The sequence below is a fragment of the Macaca fascicularis genome, chromosome 16 (assembly GCF_037993035.2).
Source record: "Macaca fascicularis isolate 582-1 chromosome 16, T2T-MFA8v1.1".
Lineage (NCBI taxonomy): Eukaryota > Metazoa > Chordata > Mammalia > Primates > Cercopithecidae > Macaca > Macaca fascicularis.
Genome location: NC_088390.1, coordinates 58,092,403 through 58,109,484, shown reverse-complemented (window position 1 = coordinate 58,109,484; position 17,082 = coordinate 58,092,403). Strand labels below are relative to the sequence as shown.

At 55.2% G+C, this 17,082-nt stretch overlaps 2 protein-coding genes across 10 annotated transcripts in view; both read right to left on the bottom strand.

Moving 5' to 3' along the window:
• Positions 1–23: 23 nt before the first annotated feature.
• HOXB9 (homeobox B9) lies at positions 24–15,234 on the bottom strand. Of its 2 annotated transcripts, none has more exons than XM_074019385.1 (2): positions 14,646–15,234; positions 24–454 (listed from the first exon to the last, which is right to left on the bottom strand). In XM_074019385.1, exons 1-2 carry the CDS (start codon positions 15,160–15,162, stop codon positions 411–413), a joined length of 561 nt encoding a protein of 186 aa, XP_073875486.1. In that variant the 5' UTR covers positions 15,163–15,234; the 3' UTR covers positions 24–410. The 2 variants fall into 2 exon arrangements, with proteins under 2 accessions (XP_073875486.1, XP_005583631.1); XM_005583574.5 differs by lacking the exon at positions 24–454 and adding an exon at positions 10,067–12,041.
• Positions 1,193–17,082, bottom strand: part of HOXB8 (homeobox B8) — a 34,330-nt gene continuing 18,440 nt past the window's right edge. Inside the window, exons 3-7 of one of the 8 annotated variants that reach the window (XR_012425703.1) lie at positions 6,499–6,617; positions 6,312–6,370; positions 3,157–3,628; positions 2,750–2,806; positions 2,242–2,379 (exon numbers count right to left, since the gene is read on the bottom strand). Coding sequence is in view for 6 of the 8 variants with exons in the window: in XM_065531400.2 (XP_065387472.1) it covers positions 2,075–2,382; positions 3,157–3,580 (732 nt within the window). In the remaining 2 variants the exon portion in view is untranslated. Of the gene's footprint in view, positions 2,383–2,749; positions 2,807–3,156; positions 4,137–6,311; positions 6,371–6,498; positions 6,820–17,082 lie in introns of those variants that run through there. The other 7 variants (XM_065531400.2, XM_074019387.1, XM_065531401.2 and 4 more) reach the window with 7 other exon arrangements.

Genomic DNA, 17,082 nt, shown 5'->3' with positions numbered 1-17,082 from the left:
GGATAGCCGAACCCTGTGGATTGGGGCTAGGGGCTCAAGGGCCGCTGCCGACTCCCGCGGGCTGGAGGCAGCTTGCAGGCGAGATTTGGGGAGGAAGAGATTGAGTGGAAGGGAAAATAACCTCGGGGCGATCCGTGTTGTCACCCCCCCCCCCCCCCCCCACCCATCCTCTTCAGCCCGTTACCGAGCGAGAGACAAATGCAGGGATTGAATGCATGCAACTGGGTGGGTGGGTGCTTGGGGCAGGTCTGTTCTTTATTAATCCGGGCCAATTGTGCACGGCAAGGCCTTTTGGGGAAGTTGGTCCGGTTCTCCCAAGACGAGGAATGAGGCGAGCCTGGCTCACGGCTCTGTCTCTCTTGGTGCCCCAGATATGCGGGCGGAGATGGAGCAAGGCTTCCTAGGTGCTCCTAGGGCACAGGATCCAGCCCACCGGCCTTGAACGCTGCGGTTTCTGGTGGCAAAAAAAAAAAATAAATAAATAAAAAGGTTTGAAAGTAAAAGAAAGAAAGGGGTTGGGTGGGTGGGGAGAGAAAGGAAGGGTGGAGGGTAGTCCGGGCGCGCTGCTCTCCCGGTTCCCGGAGGCGGATGCCTCAGTGGAGCGTGACTACCAGAGAAGCAGAGGCAGCCAAGGAAGGAAGGCAGCCAGCCATGGCCTCAGAACAGAGAGAAGGTGGCCAAGTCCCAGAGAGGGAGAGGCAGGGAAGAGCGGTCTCCCTTCTTCTGCTCCCCCAACAACAAGAGTCCAAGAGGAAAAAAAAGTATGCTCAGCAGGCCTGCACTCCTCCTTTATGCCTGCCACCCCCCCACCCCCCCCCCACCCCCGAAACACACACACTCGGGAGGACACACAGCAAAACAAAGAGGGAGGTGGCGGGGGACACAGCCACCAGCCCAGCCGCATGTCTCCAGCGTGGCCTGGGCGCCCTGGTCTCCCGGGCAGGTCAGCCTCGGAACGCGAGAGGAGGGGGTTTCTCTTGGCTCCCCTCCCTCGTTTTTCTCTCCTCCAATCAGGCGCAGCCGCCTCCTTCACCCCCAGCGCCCCTGGGCCGAAGGACTCGCACCACCTGCCTCCAGCCCCCGCCCCCTCCTCTCTGCGGCCTAGCCTCAGCAGGCGCAGGAGCCCTGTGACAGGCTCCCCACAGGTTCTGCAAGGCACCAGGGAGCAAATGAGGAGCTCTGGCCGGGCCAGTCTCGGTTTCTCGCTTGTAAACTTTATTGTAACTCTTCCGCCCTTTTCAGGCGCAGACAACAGAACAAAGTATAGAGGAACAACAAAATATATAATTAGCCCTCCCTCCCCCCCATAAAGCAATTCACGGATACAGGATACATTCTCTTCACAGTAAACCTAAGAACACTTGTAACAATTGCCCACAGCGCGCATGCTAACTAAAGTAACCTCTTTTGAGAAACACTTAAGACAAAATTGTCAAACCAAAGGGGGTGGGTGGAGAGGAAAAGAGAGAAGCCAGAGAGAAAGCCAGCGAGCTGGGGGGTGCAGCGAGGAGAGAGGATTGGGAGGGGAAATGAGGACGCAGCGAGAGACAGAGAGAGAGAGAGAGAGAGAGAGAGAGAGAGAGAGAGAGAGAGAGAGAGAGAGAGAGAGAGAGAAGGGAGACAGAAAGAATTACGGCGTGAATAGGCAGTTTCATGTTGTTGGGAGAACTTAGCAGAAATCGGTACCTCGGTCATTACAAAGAAGCACGTTCAAAGGAAAAAAAGACCATTGCACAAGGAGGCTTTTTACATGGGGTGGGGAGGGGCATGGGGGGCTCAGCCGAGCCTTGGCCTCTCAGCCTCACAAGGCGAGGGAGTCCTTGCTTAAATCCTTTTCTTTCCCCCCCGGCCCCCAAGAGAAGGGAAGGAGATCCACGGTAGCTCACACACAGAAGCTATTACGAGATACTACCACTAGCGGGGACTAGCGCGGCGGGGGACTCTGCGGTGGGAGGCCGGGCTCCTGGCCCCGCTAGCGGGGCGAGAGCTCTCTCGGGCAGGGGCGCGCGGCGGCGGCGCGGCCGGGACCCGCGGACGTGCGGGCGGCCGCGGCCCTGGCAGTCCCAGCTGGAGCCTACTTCTTGTCCCCCTTCTGCGCGTCGCCCTCGTCCGCCGCCTCTGGGGCCCGCTCCAGCTTCTGTTTCTCCAGCTCCTCCTGCTCGCATTTGCTACTGGGGAACTTGTCTTTGTTGTTCTCTTTTTTCCACTTCATCCTCCGGTTCTGGAACCAGATTTTGACCTGTCTCTCTGTCAGTCCCAGCGCGTGCGATACCTCGATTCGCCGCTTGCGAGTCAGATAGGGATTAAATAGGAACTCCTTCTCCAGCTCCAGGGTCTGGTAGCGGCTGTAGGTCTGTCGGCCTCGCCTGCGTCCGGCGGCTGCTGGGAATGGGGGAAAGAGCGAGACAGAGGGGAGGGAGGGTGGGGGAGGGGGCAGAGACGGAGAAGGATGGAAGATTCGTGAACGAGCCTAGGAGACCAGTATAATAAGGGCAGGGGACCGTCTACCCCGCGCGGGGGCGGGGGGCGCGAGAAGGCCGCGGTCAGCGGAGGAGGAGGGGCGAGGGGGATCAGACACCAGTGAATCTAAGGGAGCCAGAAAGGGGAGCCCCCTCCCCTGGTACCCAGCACCAGAGTTGGGTAGGAGGTGGTTCAGATCTATTAAAAGTGCCATAAACTTTAGGAGGAAGGATCTGAAGGAGGGGGGAAAATAAGAATAAAAAAGCCGGGTGGGGACGAATGAACCCACCTTGAAAATTCCCCAGAGCCTCTGCCCCAGAAGAAAAGTTTCTTCAGGGTAATTAAACTATAAAGCAATTGAGAAGTGCAAAAGTTGAGCGCCCCCACTCCCACCACCCTCTCTTCACTACCCCCCATAAAACAGTAAACGAGGGAAAAAAAAAAGAGAGGAAGAAGAAGAAAAGTAAGGCAGGGTGAGGGGTTTATAGATTCAGGAAATGTTTCTAAGCGACCCCCTTCAAGGGAAAGAAAAAAGAAAGAAAGAAGAAAGAAAGGGAAAAAGCGGCAGGCGATCGGAACGGAGCCGGCAAGTCTTCCAGAAGCTGGAGGAAATGCGCCCTGGCCTGCCCGGCCCCCTGCCCGGCCTTGGGCCCTCCCTGCCCCCTCCTGCCCCTGCCGGCCCCGAGGCGAGCTCACCTTGCGGGCGCATCCAGGGGAAGAGCTGTGTGGGCGACGGACTCTGCTCGGAGCCCTCGGCCTCCTCGCCCAGGCCGCTGGCGGCGGCAAGCTTGCAGTCTGCGTACTGCACCAGGTCTGGATCCTGCGCACCGAATAGGCTCTGGCGTTGCAGCGGGTCGTAGCCGTAGAAATTGCCGGGGTCCCCGTGGCACGCCACGGCGCACGGGTTCTGCTGGTAGGGAGCCGTGGACAGCGACGACGGCCCGTGGTAGAACTCCTGGATTTGCGAAGGGTGCTGGAAGCTGCCGCCGCTGCTGGGACCGTACACCACGGTGGGTCGGCCGCCCAAGTCCTGGGCGAAGCCGCAGTCATAATAATTGGGGCGCAGGGACTCCCCGGTTTTGTATTTGGAGAACAGTGAGTTGACGAAATAAGAGCTCATTTTATTGAATTTTGAGGCGGCGGCGGCGGCGGAGGCTGTAGTTGGGGGCTGTTGGGGAGGGGGTGGGGAGGGGGAAAGGGAGGGAGAGAGAAAAAAAAACGCGGATTCGCCGGCTTCTAGTCACCCTCGCCAGGAAAGGAGAGGGAAAGAGAGGAGGAAAAAAAAGAAAAGAAAAGAAAGAAAAGGCGAAGAAGATCTCGAAGTCGCCACACTTTTTGTGATTTCCAGGAATAGAAAAGGACAGAGAAGCCTCCAAAAGTCTAAGCTTGCATGGCAGCCGCGGCTCGCTCGCCCTCCCCCCACCCCCCACCCCCCAAACAAAAATATACCGCCACTTAAAGAGGTCCTCGCTTTACATTTCGAAGAAGGGATGCCAGTTCATAAACAGTTTTCGGTGATTTACTTCCCTGCAAATGAGTTGTTTCATATTTTGCACTGTCTTTTCATGATCATTTGCATCCATTAGAGACCCCGCATCCTATTGGCTTCTTCGTACTCCTCCCGGACAGAACGCAGAGCGAGGGTGAGAGCGAGAGAGAGCGAGCGAGAGAGAGAGCTAGAGCGAGAGAGCGCCAGGGAGTGAGGAGAGAGCGGAAAAAAAAAAAGGAGGGGAAGAAAAAAACAACCAGGGAGAGAGAAGGGGAGAGGGGGAGAGAGAGGGGGAGAGGGAGAGAGGGTGAGAGAGAATGAATACGGATTAAATCTGTTTAACTACCTACATTAATGAGATATCTCTCGCCTCACAACAAATCAAATACCTTCGCAGACCACCCCCAAAGACTGATGTGGGGGAGTCACGGAAAAAAACACGCACACACACATACACAACGCGCCAGGCGTAGGCACGCTGTTAATTTCGCGATTTTAACGAGGCAATTGGAGTCTTTCTAAATGTCAGGGTCGCTTCGGAAAAATGTAAAAGAACACGGTTTAATTGCGCTGAGTTTTAAAAGGTCCTATAAATGTAATTGGTATTTTAATACAAGTTATCAAATCATACAGCTTCCTCTCCTAAACATATTTTCAAACAAACGAGGTAGTCATATTTAAAGCTTTAATGATCAATTTCCTTATTATTGATAAAGGTTTAACTATCGTGTGGAGGGAATTGGCTGGGTAACCGGCCCCCCAAAAAACGGCTGTAAACTCTTTAACAAACTATAAAACGCAATAAAGCCGGAGTCTGTTGTTGTTTATGCCGCAGCGCATAAAAGCTGTTAGCATTTTACGAGTTCTTTCCTCTACAGCTATAAAACTGCAGCTTCGATCGCCCCCGCCGCCCGACTGCAGCACGGTGGGGGTGACGAAGCCGAAATGAGAATGATTATGGGGATTTTTTTCGGCACAAACGGTGACTTTTCTGAGATTTTCATCTCCTTCTATCCTGGCAAGCACCTGCCCCCACCCCTTCTCTGGAGCCCCCAAAAGGTCCCCTCTCTGCCCTGCCCTCTCTGCCCTGCCCTGGCCAGTCACAAAACTTCCTCTCATTAAACAAATAAGCAAAGATTTTCTGTGAAACAGGGATCTGGGAGATCTTAAGAAGGGAACGGGAGGGAAGAAGAAACTTTCTGGTTAATGAGCAGTGGTTGAAGCACAGAGCAAAGTTCGAGGTGCCACTGCCGATTCTGCAGGTTTGTGCAATCTCTGCTTGCTGAAAAGGGGGTCTCCCGAAGGCCCTTCAGCCCAGTCAGCACTTTTGAGGGCAGACTTTGCATGAGGGGAGAGGGCCTGATGCCATCAGAGGGATGAAGCCCCACTGGGCTACCCCACAACTGCACCTCAGGACCCAGTAGCCAAGCCCAATTATTAGCAGCTCCCAACCTTCTCAGGCCGACCCCCACACCTTCTGCAGTGCCCTAGGGTGAGAGGGCACCACTGAGCCCATCAACGCATCAAAAGGAAAGAAGGTTCGGTATCAGACCCTGGCACCTGGCCTTGGTGTCTGCTGTCCTATGCTCTCAGCCGCCCTAGGCAGTGCCTGCAGAGTATGTGTTTGGGAGGCATCTATTAGTCCTCAGTGTCCCCAAGACCTTTTGAGCCAGTCACCACTTAAACTGACTTTGGTGTGGGATTCAGATAGAGTAAGGTTTCTAAGTCCCCCATTTTCTCTCCTTTCCCCTTGGGGAGCCTCTGGTTAAACCTGGCTCTCCCTGCAGACCTGGGGACCAGAGGCCTGAACACGGAAAGCTGGAACAAGCTGACTGGGTGCCACACTCTGTGGCCACTGCATTCCCTGCCTACCGGGCCTCAGGATGATGGTGGCCAGGCTTTAGAAGGCCTCAGTCTGAGGGTCAGAACCAATAGCCTCCTGTAGCAGCAGATTGGTAAGGGAGAGGAAGGAGAGAAAGAAAGAAAATTTTGAGCAACAGAAGTGGAGGCTTTACAAATACATTCAATCCATTGTTTATTCAGGAAACAGTGGTTTGTTTTTCGACGGGCACCTTTTGGGGACCCCATACACCCCAACATTTGTAAAAATGAAACTCACTTTTCCAAAGGGAACCTTACCAGTGAGGTCATTTAGTTCTTCAAAAGTGAACCCAGAGAATGAGAGAGGGGCTAGAAGGGGGAGAGAGGTAAAGGAAAGGAGGAGTGGAGAGAACCAGGGCTTTGAATTTTCAGCGCGTGGCTGAGGGGACCGTGAGGCAACGGAGGGCCAAGTTAAGTTGTTGCCGAAGCAAACATTTTTATCAAGTGCAGAGGATTTTATGGTCATTATTTGAAAACTCACCGGCGAGGTACAAATTCAATGGCTTGTTCTAAATCATCTCCACACCGTGCCAGAAATTCCTGATGGAAGGAAAATGTTTCTATTATGGAGGAGGGGGGGACCAGAAAGAGCGAGGAGACAATTTATAAACACCCAGCGGAGGGCAGATTTATTAGAGAAATTCAAGTTGAGGAGAAACTCCGCTTACCTCCTTACATTGAGTCTTGGTGGGGGAGAGGAGATGTTGCAGCTGGGGTGATTTTGAAGGGGAGGGTGTATCTATTGCTGGCGCAGGTTTGTCGGATGGAAGGCAGGAATCCGGCGGGGCTGGGAGGACATAGGAGATTTGGAATGCAAGGGGCTGTGGACAGTCACCAGGGTGCGGGTCTCAAAACGAAAGTGCCCGGAGTCCAGACCTCCAGCTGCTCAATGAGGAAAGGACCGGCGCCCCCAGGTTTGCCTGCGGCCAGGGCCAAGGCGCGCGGAAGCCGCAACTCTCACCTGGAAGCCGAGGAACCCAGGGAGAACCGAGCTCCAGCGTCCTGACGCCGCGCCCGCCTTCGCGCCCATGGGAAAACGCGCATTCTTTGGGGCCGCGCAAAGCATCCAGAGGCGATATCCGAGCTTTCCCGCACCCCGCTGCCCTGGGGAGCCCCTGCCCCTTGCCTAGATCGCCCTGCGCGAGCCCAGCCCAGCCCCGGACTCATACAAAGGCTTGCGCCCAGAGCTTGCATACCAGAGCTTGCGCCCGTGCGAAGCCGCCCTGCCGGCTCCGAGCACCTCCGAATCCCCACAAAAGCTATGGCTCCATTCCCCCACACAAATTGGGGGGTCTCGGGCTGGCTTATGCGATTGATTTTCTCTCTAGCTGGTGGGCAGCCCGCCTCAGGGCAGCTTCCTCTCCATCCTACCTTTTTTGCCGACTCGCCCCTCTCACCTGACCTGCTCACCCGCATCCAAGGACATTCCTTTCGCCTCCCTTCACTGAAAATCTCGTTTTTTCGAATCAATTCTTCTTTTGGATTTGGACCCATTATTCCTATTATTACTATTATTCCCCGTTTTCACGCATTTGTTGCCCCACGGAACACAGCAACTGGGTGAGAAGCACTGAGCCCTCCTCGTGGGGAAAATTCAGAAATTGACCATTTGAGAAGATGGGGAACACTACTATAACTGAAATCTATAAAATGGGGGTAAGGCCATAAAGAGCCCTATTTTTTTTTTTATTGGGGGCAAATTATTCATGACTTTTGGTAGCACTCAGTTCCTGGATTCAGGGCCGACCAAGGCGCGGTGCGGGGCGCAGACATCCCTGAGCCGCCGCTCCCGGGAGTTTCACATGGAGCAAGGGTGCCATCTAGCGGCTCCTTTGCGAAAAGGCGCCGCAGCCACCGGCTCCACCAGTTTTCTGGGAGAGTAGCCGCAGAAGCGACCAGCAGGAAAAACTTTCAAAACTAGCAGGAAAAGGGGAGGGATAGGTAGCGGGCGTCGGGATCAGGAAACGGTGCATGAAATTGTGTAGATAAGCTAAAAAACAGAAAAAAAAAGAAAGAAAGAAAGAAAAAACACCACACAGAGGAGGAAAACAAAAGAAGCCCTAAGCTTTTTTCTTTCTACGTACACCTTCCACCCCTGTCCCTAATTTCTAGTGGAGACCACAAACCAGTGCGCCCTTTGTGGCCTGTAAAAAGGGGGACCGCGCACTTTTCAAACTTCACACGACTGTTTCAAATCCTGAGGAGAAACAATTGGGCTTTTTGTCGTCGGGGGAGAGGAGGCCTGACAGGATGGGACGAGACTGTAAAAGAATCAAGAGGCTGCCCGCGCCCAGACGTCTGGCCCCGCCGGACCTGCGTGTGTGTGTGTGTGTGTGTGTGTGTGTGTGCGCGCGCGCGCGCGCAGGAGACTCCTCGTTTCGGACGCCTGATTTTGGAGGGGGTGTGAAGAACAAAGACAAGAGTCCCAATTGCAATCTCTGAAGCATTTGAGACAACAGAGTGTTCTTCCCCGGTTTCTCTCCTCTCCCTCTCTGACCCCAGCCCCCTCATCCCCCGCCCCGGAAACCCGGAGTCCCGCGTTCTGGGCGTGTGAGGGTGAAGGCTGCCGGAGCGCGGCCCTCCCATTCCCCCGCCCGGCCGGCAGCCCCGGCCCAGCTGCGGCTCTCTCAGCTCCGGAAAGTTTCCCCTCGCTGTTTGCTTTGCTGCTGTTTAGTTTCTTAACCTTCAGAAATTTATACGCTATAAACTTTTATAGCGGTCATATTCTTTTATTGCTGCGCACACGGCATTGAATTCCTCTCCCGGCTTCTCTCTGCCTCGCACTCTGGCGGTCTCCCTCTCTGAATCTCTCTTTTATGACAACTGATTTCCCCATCTCCAGCTTCCGAGCCTCCGCATCTTCGCCTTTGTTTGTCTTTAAAGAAGCAGCCCTGGGCTGGGGACCCAGACGCTGCTGGCAGAGGCCCCTCCAAGCGCCCTCGCCCCTACCACGCAGCACTGCCCTCTGTTCCCCTCTGTTCCCGCCTCGCTGAGCGTTTGCTTTAGGCAGAAACCGACGTTCTGTGTTTGCTGTCAGCACTGGCTGGGCCTGGGTAGCCCAGGATGGGGCAGGAGCCTGGTCTACACCCGCAGTAAAGTCAGATTCATTTTGTATCCCCAGTGAAACCCTCCTTGGAGGGTGCCTGTCCGGGCCTGCCTGACGCCGAGTTCCGCTTTCTCCTGCCTCCTGCCCTCACTCGGATCAGTTTGTCCTTTCGTTGGAGGAGGGTAGGCCTGGCCTTTTCACTTGCAGGCTCCCTTCACTCGGCCATGCTTTGTTCCCAACTCTACCCCAACCCGCAGGGTCTCCACGGGCCGCAGTGTTGTCGGCTTGGGTTGGGGAGAGGCTCCTGCGGAAGGCCGGCTCCGGAGCGCCGGCCCGGCCGAAGTGGAATCCCAAGGCCTGGATGAGAAGCGCAGGCTGCCCAAAACTGCGTTCTTCATGAGAGGCTCTGGCGAAATCCCTCAGTCTGAGAGGGACAAAAAGGTGCCTCTTGAAACTGAGTTTAATTCTGGGGTCCTTTTGGGAGGTGAATTTTTCTACTAACACATTTCTGCTTCACACTCAATGCCCTCTCCACCCTTTGCAGAGGTGCTTACCCAGGTTTCAGGCCCTACCAACCCAACCCAGCTCAGACCAAGGCTGCTACCCTGTGGCTCAAACTGGAGCCTCCAACGCCAGCTGGAGGCCGAGAACCCTAAGGGGTTGGCTCCCTTTGAATGGAAGGAGGGAGATTCCAGCCCTCTGGAGGCCTCTGTCTAGACCTAGGCACCCTGCTGCAGGGAAGAACAGAGGGAAATTACTGTGTTCCTCCCTTGCATCATATTTTAAAGTGGCCAAACTAAGGTGACATTCTCAGGAGCTGCAGGAAGACCTACCTTCCCTCCTATTTTCAAGTCAGTGAGGAGGTCTCAGGACCTCATTGCTCTCCAGACCCTGTCCCCTCTCCAGACAACCCACATTTCCTTCCCCACCACCTCCAGTTTTCCAGTTCTCCTGTTGGAAGGCTCTTGATCAGTTTAACCAGTAGTCTTGGGACCTGAGGTCTGGGACTGGCTCTCAGCTCCACCTCTAGAGAGCTCTGCAGGGGACCTTGCCCTGCAGGGTCTAAGGAGAAACCTCCTGAACTCAGCTATCTTTTTTTTTTTTTTTTTTTCAAGCCTTTCTCCTGACAACTGGGATCTCCACCTATGGTCAGGCCCAGAGAGCCAACACAGAATAAGACACAGGAGAGATTTATTTTCTATAGTGATATATATTTTTTGTTCTTTTTCTTTTTTTCTTCCAAAACAAACAATTAGAGCTCTAGGCCCCTACCCCTCCCCACTCCCACCCAGAACCCTCCCATATAATCGACAACTGAAAACAGGCGAGACAATCACCCCCAAAGAAATCACGAAACACAAGCACAATTTCACGACAGCCACCGACAAAGCAAAAAACTTCTACTGGAATGTCCCCTTGCAGGATCAGGAGAAGCAGGAGCAAGAGTCTACGAATTGAAGGGGATTGAGAAGTAGGGGAGCAGGGGGAGGAGGGGAAGCAGAGAGTAAGCTTCCATCTGATGCTTAGGTGCGATTTTGCCTCTTTCCTTTGCACGCGGGACTGTTCCCCAGAAGCGCGCGCACGCACCAGCCGCGCAGATCGGCATCCAGGCCCATGAAGCAGGAGGCAAAGCCCGGCCCTGAGGCCGGTCTCCTTTAGCGCTGGGGCTGCAGCCGCCAGGCCCGGGGCTCCTCCGCGTGGGTCGAGAAGCCGACGGGATTCGGAGGAACGCGTAGAGCTTTGAGCGCTGGGGCCATTGCTCCTCCCTGTCCCAGACCACTTGTCCCGGAAGGGAGCTTGGGAATCGATTCACAATAAATTTTCATTCGGACTCTCCTGGCCTGGCTTTCCTGTCTACAGTGGGGTTTGACCTAGCGGGGAATGGAGGGTGGAGGGGGTTTTCTACAAGGGGCGGCTTTACTCGCGGGTGCAAGGTGGATTCGAGAGTTGATTTCAGAGCTAGGGAGGATGCGGAAGAATGCAGGGCCGGTGGAGAGTAAGAGAAGCTACAGTCTGTCAAGTGGTGCACAGATGAACAGGAGGACAACATTGTCAAGGCTCTACGACCCACAGTTTGACCTTCTTTTGTTGGAAGGAGAGGGAAACATCATGCAGAATTAAACATTTCCTGCAACAAAATGTACATGTTGGTGGGAGGTGGCGAGTAGCTCCACCTAAGATACCTTCATAAAACCAAGTGCTGCCTTTTCTTGTACTTTCTAGCCCACCAGCTTGGGGGCTAGGTTTGCCCCATCTTCCCCATGGCCCTTGGCCTGAGAATAGTTGGCAACTCCATGGGGATGGTATGGCAATGCTACAGCCTTTGGGCTGCAACACCTCACTCAGGAGTCTGCCTCTAGACATCTCCCCAGTGGGTATTTGCATCAGGGATAGAATCCGGGCTTGCCTGATGATCTGAGGGCTGTTTTGCCAAATTTGGTGTGCGATGGTCTGCATCTGGAGCGTCATTTCACTTGACTGAAGGGTGGTTGTGAGCTTGCCCCATTATTACTGTGTGGGTGTCTGCTGAGCTGTGTGGAGTTGGAGTGTTCCTGGGTGACTTTTGGGTGGGTGTAGAGAAGAAACAGGCAAGCTGGAAGTGAGGGGCTAGGACTTCCCAGAAAAATTACAGGGCATACTAGGAGCTTGACTAGGGTCTCTCTTTCCTTGTGGCCAATCACATTCTTAGGAACCAGCTACTTCTATCTTCTAAATCAACAAAACTTTCTCCTGACACCCAGGGAGAAGAGAGAGACAGGTAAGGGCAAAGGAAAGGAGAGAGGCTCTAGGTGCAGATAAAGGACTTAGAAGAGAGACTCCCTTCCCCATTCACTTGAATACATCCCAGACAACGCTGGCTTTGCAGTCGTCACATAAATAAGAGTGAGATGGGGAAGAGCTGGGGAGGACTGGGGGTAATCTTTAATCTTTACTCTTTGCCCTGCTCCTTATTCATTTTCTTCATTTTCATCCGCCGGTTCTGAAACCAGATTTTGACTTGTCTCTCACTCAGATTGAGGAGTCTGGCCACTTCGTGCCTACGGTCCCTGGTGAGGTACATATTGAACAGAAACTCCTTCTCTAGCTCCAGCGTCTGGTATTTGGTGTAGGGACAGCGCTTTTTCCGGGAGGAGCGAGCATGCAGCCAGTTGGCGGAGGGGTTGGCTGAAAGAGAAGCAGCGATAGAATCAAAGAAAGGAAAGGGGTTGAAGGGCCCCAGACCAAGAGGGCACACCCTTGGTCTCCACTCCCCATCTTGCACTGGAGAAGAGGCCACCTGGGCCTTCAAGTTCTCAGGAAGGGTGTCACAGATGGGCCAGCCACTGCTATAGACACCTCCAGGTGAGAAGCTGTGTGGAAAGGATGGAGCCAAACGTAGGCCCAGGCTTCTTCAACATTTCCAAAGCTCTGCCTATATCAAGTTCCCTCTCAATTTTTCTCCACTTGGGTCCAAACTGCTTAGGACTCAGGTCAGAGTTCAGCATGGTTGAAGCCCCACCAGCAGCACCCCCAGGCTGGCTAGGGGTGGGTAGCTGACTTGAAGGGTCCTGGCTCTAGGAGGTGAGAGGAGGATTTGGGTGGGGAAGTGAGATGTCTGTTCAGTTACCACATTTGGGGTGTCACTTCACCCCAAGAGACCTTTCAGCCCTTCAGTCTAGTCCCAGTACACCCTGCCTTGATCACAAACTTGTGTCTCTAGACCACATGGCAGCAGGCATGTGTGTCTGTGTAGAAATCTCCCCCTCTGTTACCACCACACACCACAAATATGGGTCTGCACTTAGAGCCACAAACAGGCAGCACACTCCAATTCACACGCAACGCAATTGCAACCATTTATCAACTCCAGCCTATGGACAGGGGAGCGCCAGGGGCTCACAGATAACTTATGGTTGCAATAGTCTCTCTCCTTTTCAGCTCCTGCTCAGCTCACAGTTTGGCTAACACAAGTTCAGGGAAATTGGGGAGTAAAATTGCTCCAGTCCCAAGGTGGGGAGCCAGGGGTGATGTGGAGGTAAAAGGAAGCCCTTCACAGCACACCTAGCCTTAACTGGTCCTATGTGGGGGCTGGAGGGGAGAAGAGGGTAACTGAGTGGAAGAGAGGAAACAAAAATATATACAGGCTTCTCTTCTTCTTACCCTCTCTCCCCCTGCTCTGGAACTCAAAAAAGTTGCCAAATAAAGCTAAGCCAATTAAAAATAATAGCCACCAGCTACTAGCTTCCTTCTCCCCAAGTGAAAAACACTGGATTTTTTTTATATATAAAAAATTTGGTTCATCCTACACTAAGTACCCTGTCTTACCAATTTGCAGTGCTATTTCCTTAATGTGATTGCCTGGGATGGGACCCGCAGCTGCATTAAATATGAAAGAGGGAAAAAACTGTTAATAATTGATTCTAGCCAAATGGCTGCCTTGCAATAATGGGCTTTTCAGGGAGAGTTTGGGGTTTTAGGGTGGTGGGTCGGTTTGGGAGTGTGCGGGGAGAGTTGGGGAAGAATGTCTTCCCCAAATGCCAGCTCTTAGGATTCCACCTGGCGGGTTGGAGGTGACAGGACCCTGCAGGGAATGGAGCAGCTCTTTACTCTCCAGCAGGCAAGGATGCACTAAAGAGCCCTGGGGCCACTCCGTCAATGGGAAACCTAGCAGGGCAAGGAGAGACGAAAAAATCCCTACTTCCCAAAAAGAGTAAGAAACGAGGACTTGATTCACCAGCCTGCGAGTCATTGTTTGGGGCTGAGTTCCCTCGCCGAAGGGCCCTTAAAAATAAGTAATAGGAGAACCCTCTCTTCTCACCTAGTAGCACCTCCTGGAAATCAGCCAGACTTGGCGTTCTGACTGGGGTGCTTTTGAGGAGTGGGAGGTGATGGGAAACTACCCATAAACGGTAAAGTTCTCCGCCTCTCTGCAACCCTCTCTTCCCCCACCCCTCCTCTCCCCGGGATGTCCCGATATTCGGAAGCGATTCCCCGACTCCCCAAGAGGCGGACAGCCCGGGCTGGGGCTAGGGAGCCCCGCAGAGAGCAGCGGGGTGGGGGAAGGACCGCAGAAAAGGAAGCGGCAGCCCCGGCGAAGATGCCGAGGAGGAGAGGGGCCACCAGAGGGAAGGCTCCCGGGGAGGGGCCGGCGCATCCGGGGAGGGGGCTCAGTCACCGCGTCCTGGGCTTCCCCCGCCCCTCCCGGCGCCGGTTGCGGACTCTGAGCGGCTACAGCACGAGATCTGCTAGGAACAATTCTCCGCCAAGCTGTTGCATCGCAAATAAAATCCTAATGAGCCCCCTCCCCCTTCCCCTTGGCCGGCTTTTACGGTCTGCGCGTGGAGCGGGGAGCTCTGCCAGCCGCACGGTCCCGGGCAGCCCAGTGCGCTCCGGCCCTTGCCCTCGCCGGCTCTCCGCCTCGCTGGCCGCTGGCCCCCGGCCCCACCAGCTCCTCTCCCGGCCGTCGCCGGTCTCTGGCCGGGCTTTCAGCTGGGGCCTCCGGGAGACAGGGGAAAGAGGGCCGAGAGAGCTGCAAGTCGATCCCAGAGCCCCTGTTCCCCGCACGACTTGAAGAAGTGGGGGCAGCGCTCCTCTGGCGGCCTCAGTCTCACCTTCCAGAGCACGCAGCTTTCCCCCTTCCCTCCGACTTTCCTTCCTCTCCCCTCCTCCCGGCCCGCTCTCCGGCCACCGCCGCAGTTTCCCTTCACATGGTCGGCAGTTTATTGCCTTTCCCCTCCCCGCCCCCTCCTGGCCTTCGGCCTGGGTATTTCCTCACTTTTTATAACTTACTTTGATCCGGCCTCTCTTTGTCCTCGCTTCCTTCGCAAATTTTATTGTCCCCGTAGCCGGGTCTTTGATTAGACAGCACGGCCTCCCTGCCCGCCGAAGTTTCCAAACTGTACTCGGGCGTGCCCTGTTTAAGCAGCTCCCCAGGCGCGCCCAGCAGCGGCTCCGCCTTCACCGCCGCCTGGCCCTGCCCCGGGGCCGCTTCGCCGCGCGGCGCCGGCTCCAGCCAGGTGCGGAGGTACCTGCTCTCGGCCGGCGGGACGCCCTGGGGCTGGATGTAAGGGTGGTAGACCGACGGCAGGCTCCCGGACGCGTGCGGGCTCAGCGGCGCCCAGGAGGCGCCGAACACCGGCGCTTTGGGCTGGAAGCTGCACGAGGGGAACTCCAGGTGCTCCGCGTGGCCCGGCTGCCGCGGGCTCGCGTACTGGCCAGAAGGAAACTTGGCTGGAGGCGCGTCCTCACTCTCGTGACTTATGATCGAGTCGACATAATAGCTGCTAAGCGTCCCAGAAATGGACATTCTCAGACATTATCCGGGCGCTCGCAGGGGGAAGGGAAGCGCTCGCGCGGCGGCGCCCAAGCAGGGAGAGGTGGCACCCGGACCGGTGTGAGGGCTTTCGGACGCGACCCCCCCAGCCCCCCACCCTCCCACCCCCACCCCCTGCTCAACTTCTCAGCCAACAAAGTACAGTGGAGCAGCCAGGCTCAGCGCTCCTTGCAAAATGATTGGTCAAAGTTTTTCCGACTGCCTGATAAAGCGTCAGCTCCGACATAAATCAATCGGGCGAGGGGGCTGCGCTCTCGCTGTCATCCGTCCGCACCGCATTCCATATCGAGGATGGATTGTTTTATGCTGATGCAATGTGCTATCACGTCAGGGCTCCGGCGGCCACGTAACCTCAGCCTGAGCTGCCGGCTGCCCGGTCCCCCCTCCCGCTGCAGGAAGGGGGGCAGTTCTCGACATGGGGCGGCGGGGGCGGAGGAGAGGCGGAGGGAAGCGGCGGGCTGCCTCGGGAGGGACGCAGGCTGTGGAGCCCTCTCCCCAGGCGGGTCGGGGAGGGAGGGAGAGCAAGGGCGGAGGGAGGGAGAGAGCCCCAGCCCGGGGAGCAGCCACAGAGGCCCGAGAGGATACTGGAAGAGGAGGTGGTCCTGTCCCCCCCAACACACACCTCCACCTCCACCCCACAGGCCCTCATTTCCTCTTCTCTGTCCCCTTGACAGAAGATGTTTATTAAACAACAGCAGCAGCAGCAATCCACAGGAGATGAAGTAAAAGGATGAGGGGAAAAGTTGGGGATTTTAGGACGTTGTCCGCTTTGGAGGGGGCTCTCTGTGCACTATTTGTAGAGATTTACATGACTGGGAGCTTCCCTGGACCCCTCAGTAGCTGAGGGAAGAGGAGAGAGGTGAATAAAACGGCTGAGTGTCCAAGAATCCACTATTTGTCCTGAAATTAGAAACTGCTTGAGGTTAAAGGGATCCATCAGGCCCCGGAAACGTGAGCCTAGGAAAGAGTTTAATACAAGGAACCAGAGCGCCTTTACATTTATTGGGCCTTTCTGACTCTGGCCAGAAGGATGGATTTAAGATGGTGGTGGTGAGGTGGGGGCGGCGGGGGGGGGGGGGAATTGCCATTTCTCCTTTTCTCCACTGAATAACTGAATAACCACCCAGGCCCCTAAAATTGCCCTGATGAAGGAGCTGAATAGCAGAAAGGGTTAAGGACACTTCCCTGAGGTGTCACCAGAGTAGAGGCCTGGGAAAGGATCCCCAGTCAGCAAGGGAAGGGGTCCCAAGTTATCTCCCCTTCCATCCAAAGAGGAAGGAGCCTGGGCTGAGTTTTCAGCCCTCCTGTATCACTCCTCTCACCCAGGGCTCCTGCTCTGGAGACTTCCAAACACCGATATAGGGGCCAGTGTGGACAGGGAGCCCACAGTCAGTCTCTTCCCCTCGCTGACTTAACCCCTGCAGACTGCCTCACTGGAACTTCCAAATAGCCCTTTTTATATATATCTACTCTGTGGCCCTGGGCAGGGACCCCTGGGGCCCACCGACTGGCTTCCTCGCTCCTCTGGCAGCCCCTGCTCCTCAGCTTCTGCCCTGGTTGCAGTTGCCTCTCCTGGCACTTGCGGAGGTGTGACCCTTGGACAGACTCAGTTCTCCTGGGGTTGGGCTCAGGGGTAGATTGGGAAGGATTTCTCCGCAACTCTCTGACTCTGCATCCTAATAAGGTAGGCTGCCCTCAGTCTGGTCCTTTTAGCAAAAGTGGGGCCTCTCTAACTTGAGGCCGTATCTTTTTGGCCACCTACCCCTCTGCCTTGTAGAAGGCTGTGGATCACCTCCCACACAGGCACACACTCCCACCCGCTTTTCTTTCCAAATGAAGCCATCTCGTGTCGTTACATGTGAAATACGAGGGTGAAGCGCCATATTTCTTCAC

Coding starts and splice junctions, on each gene's coding strand:
- HOXB9 (XM_005583574.5), bottom strand. CDS start 15,162: ATGTCCATTTCTGGGACGCTTAGCAGCTATTATGTCGACTCGATCATA. Junction 12,042..14,645: donor CAAAGAGAGGCCGGATCAAA/GTAAGTTATAAA, acceptor CTTCTCTTTCAG/CCAACCCCTCCGCCAACTGG.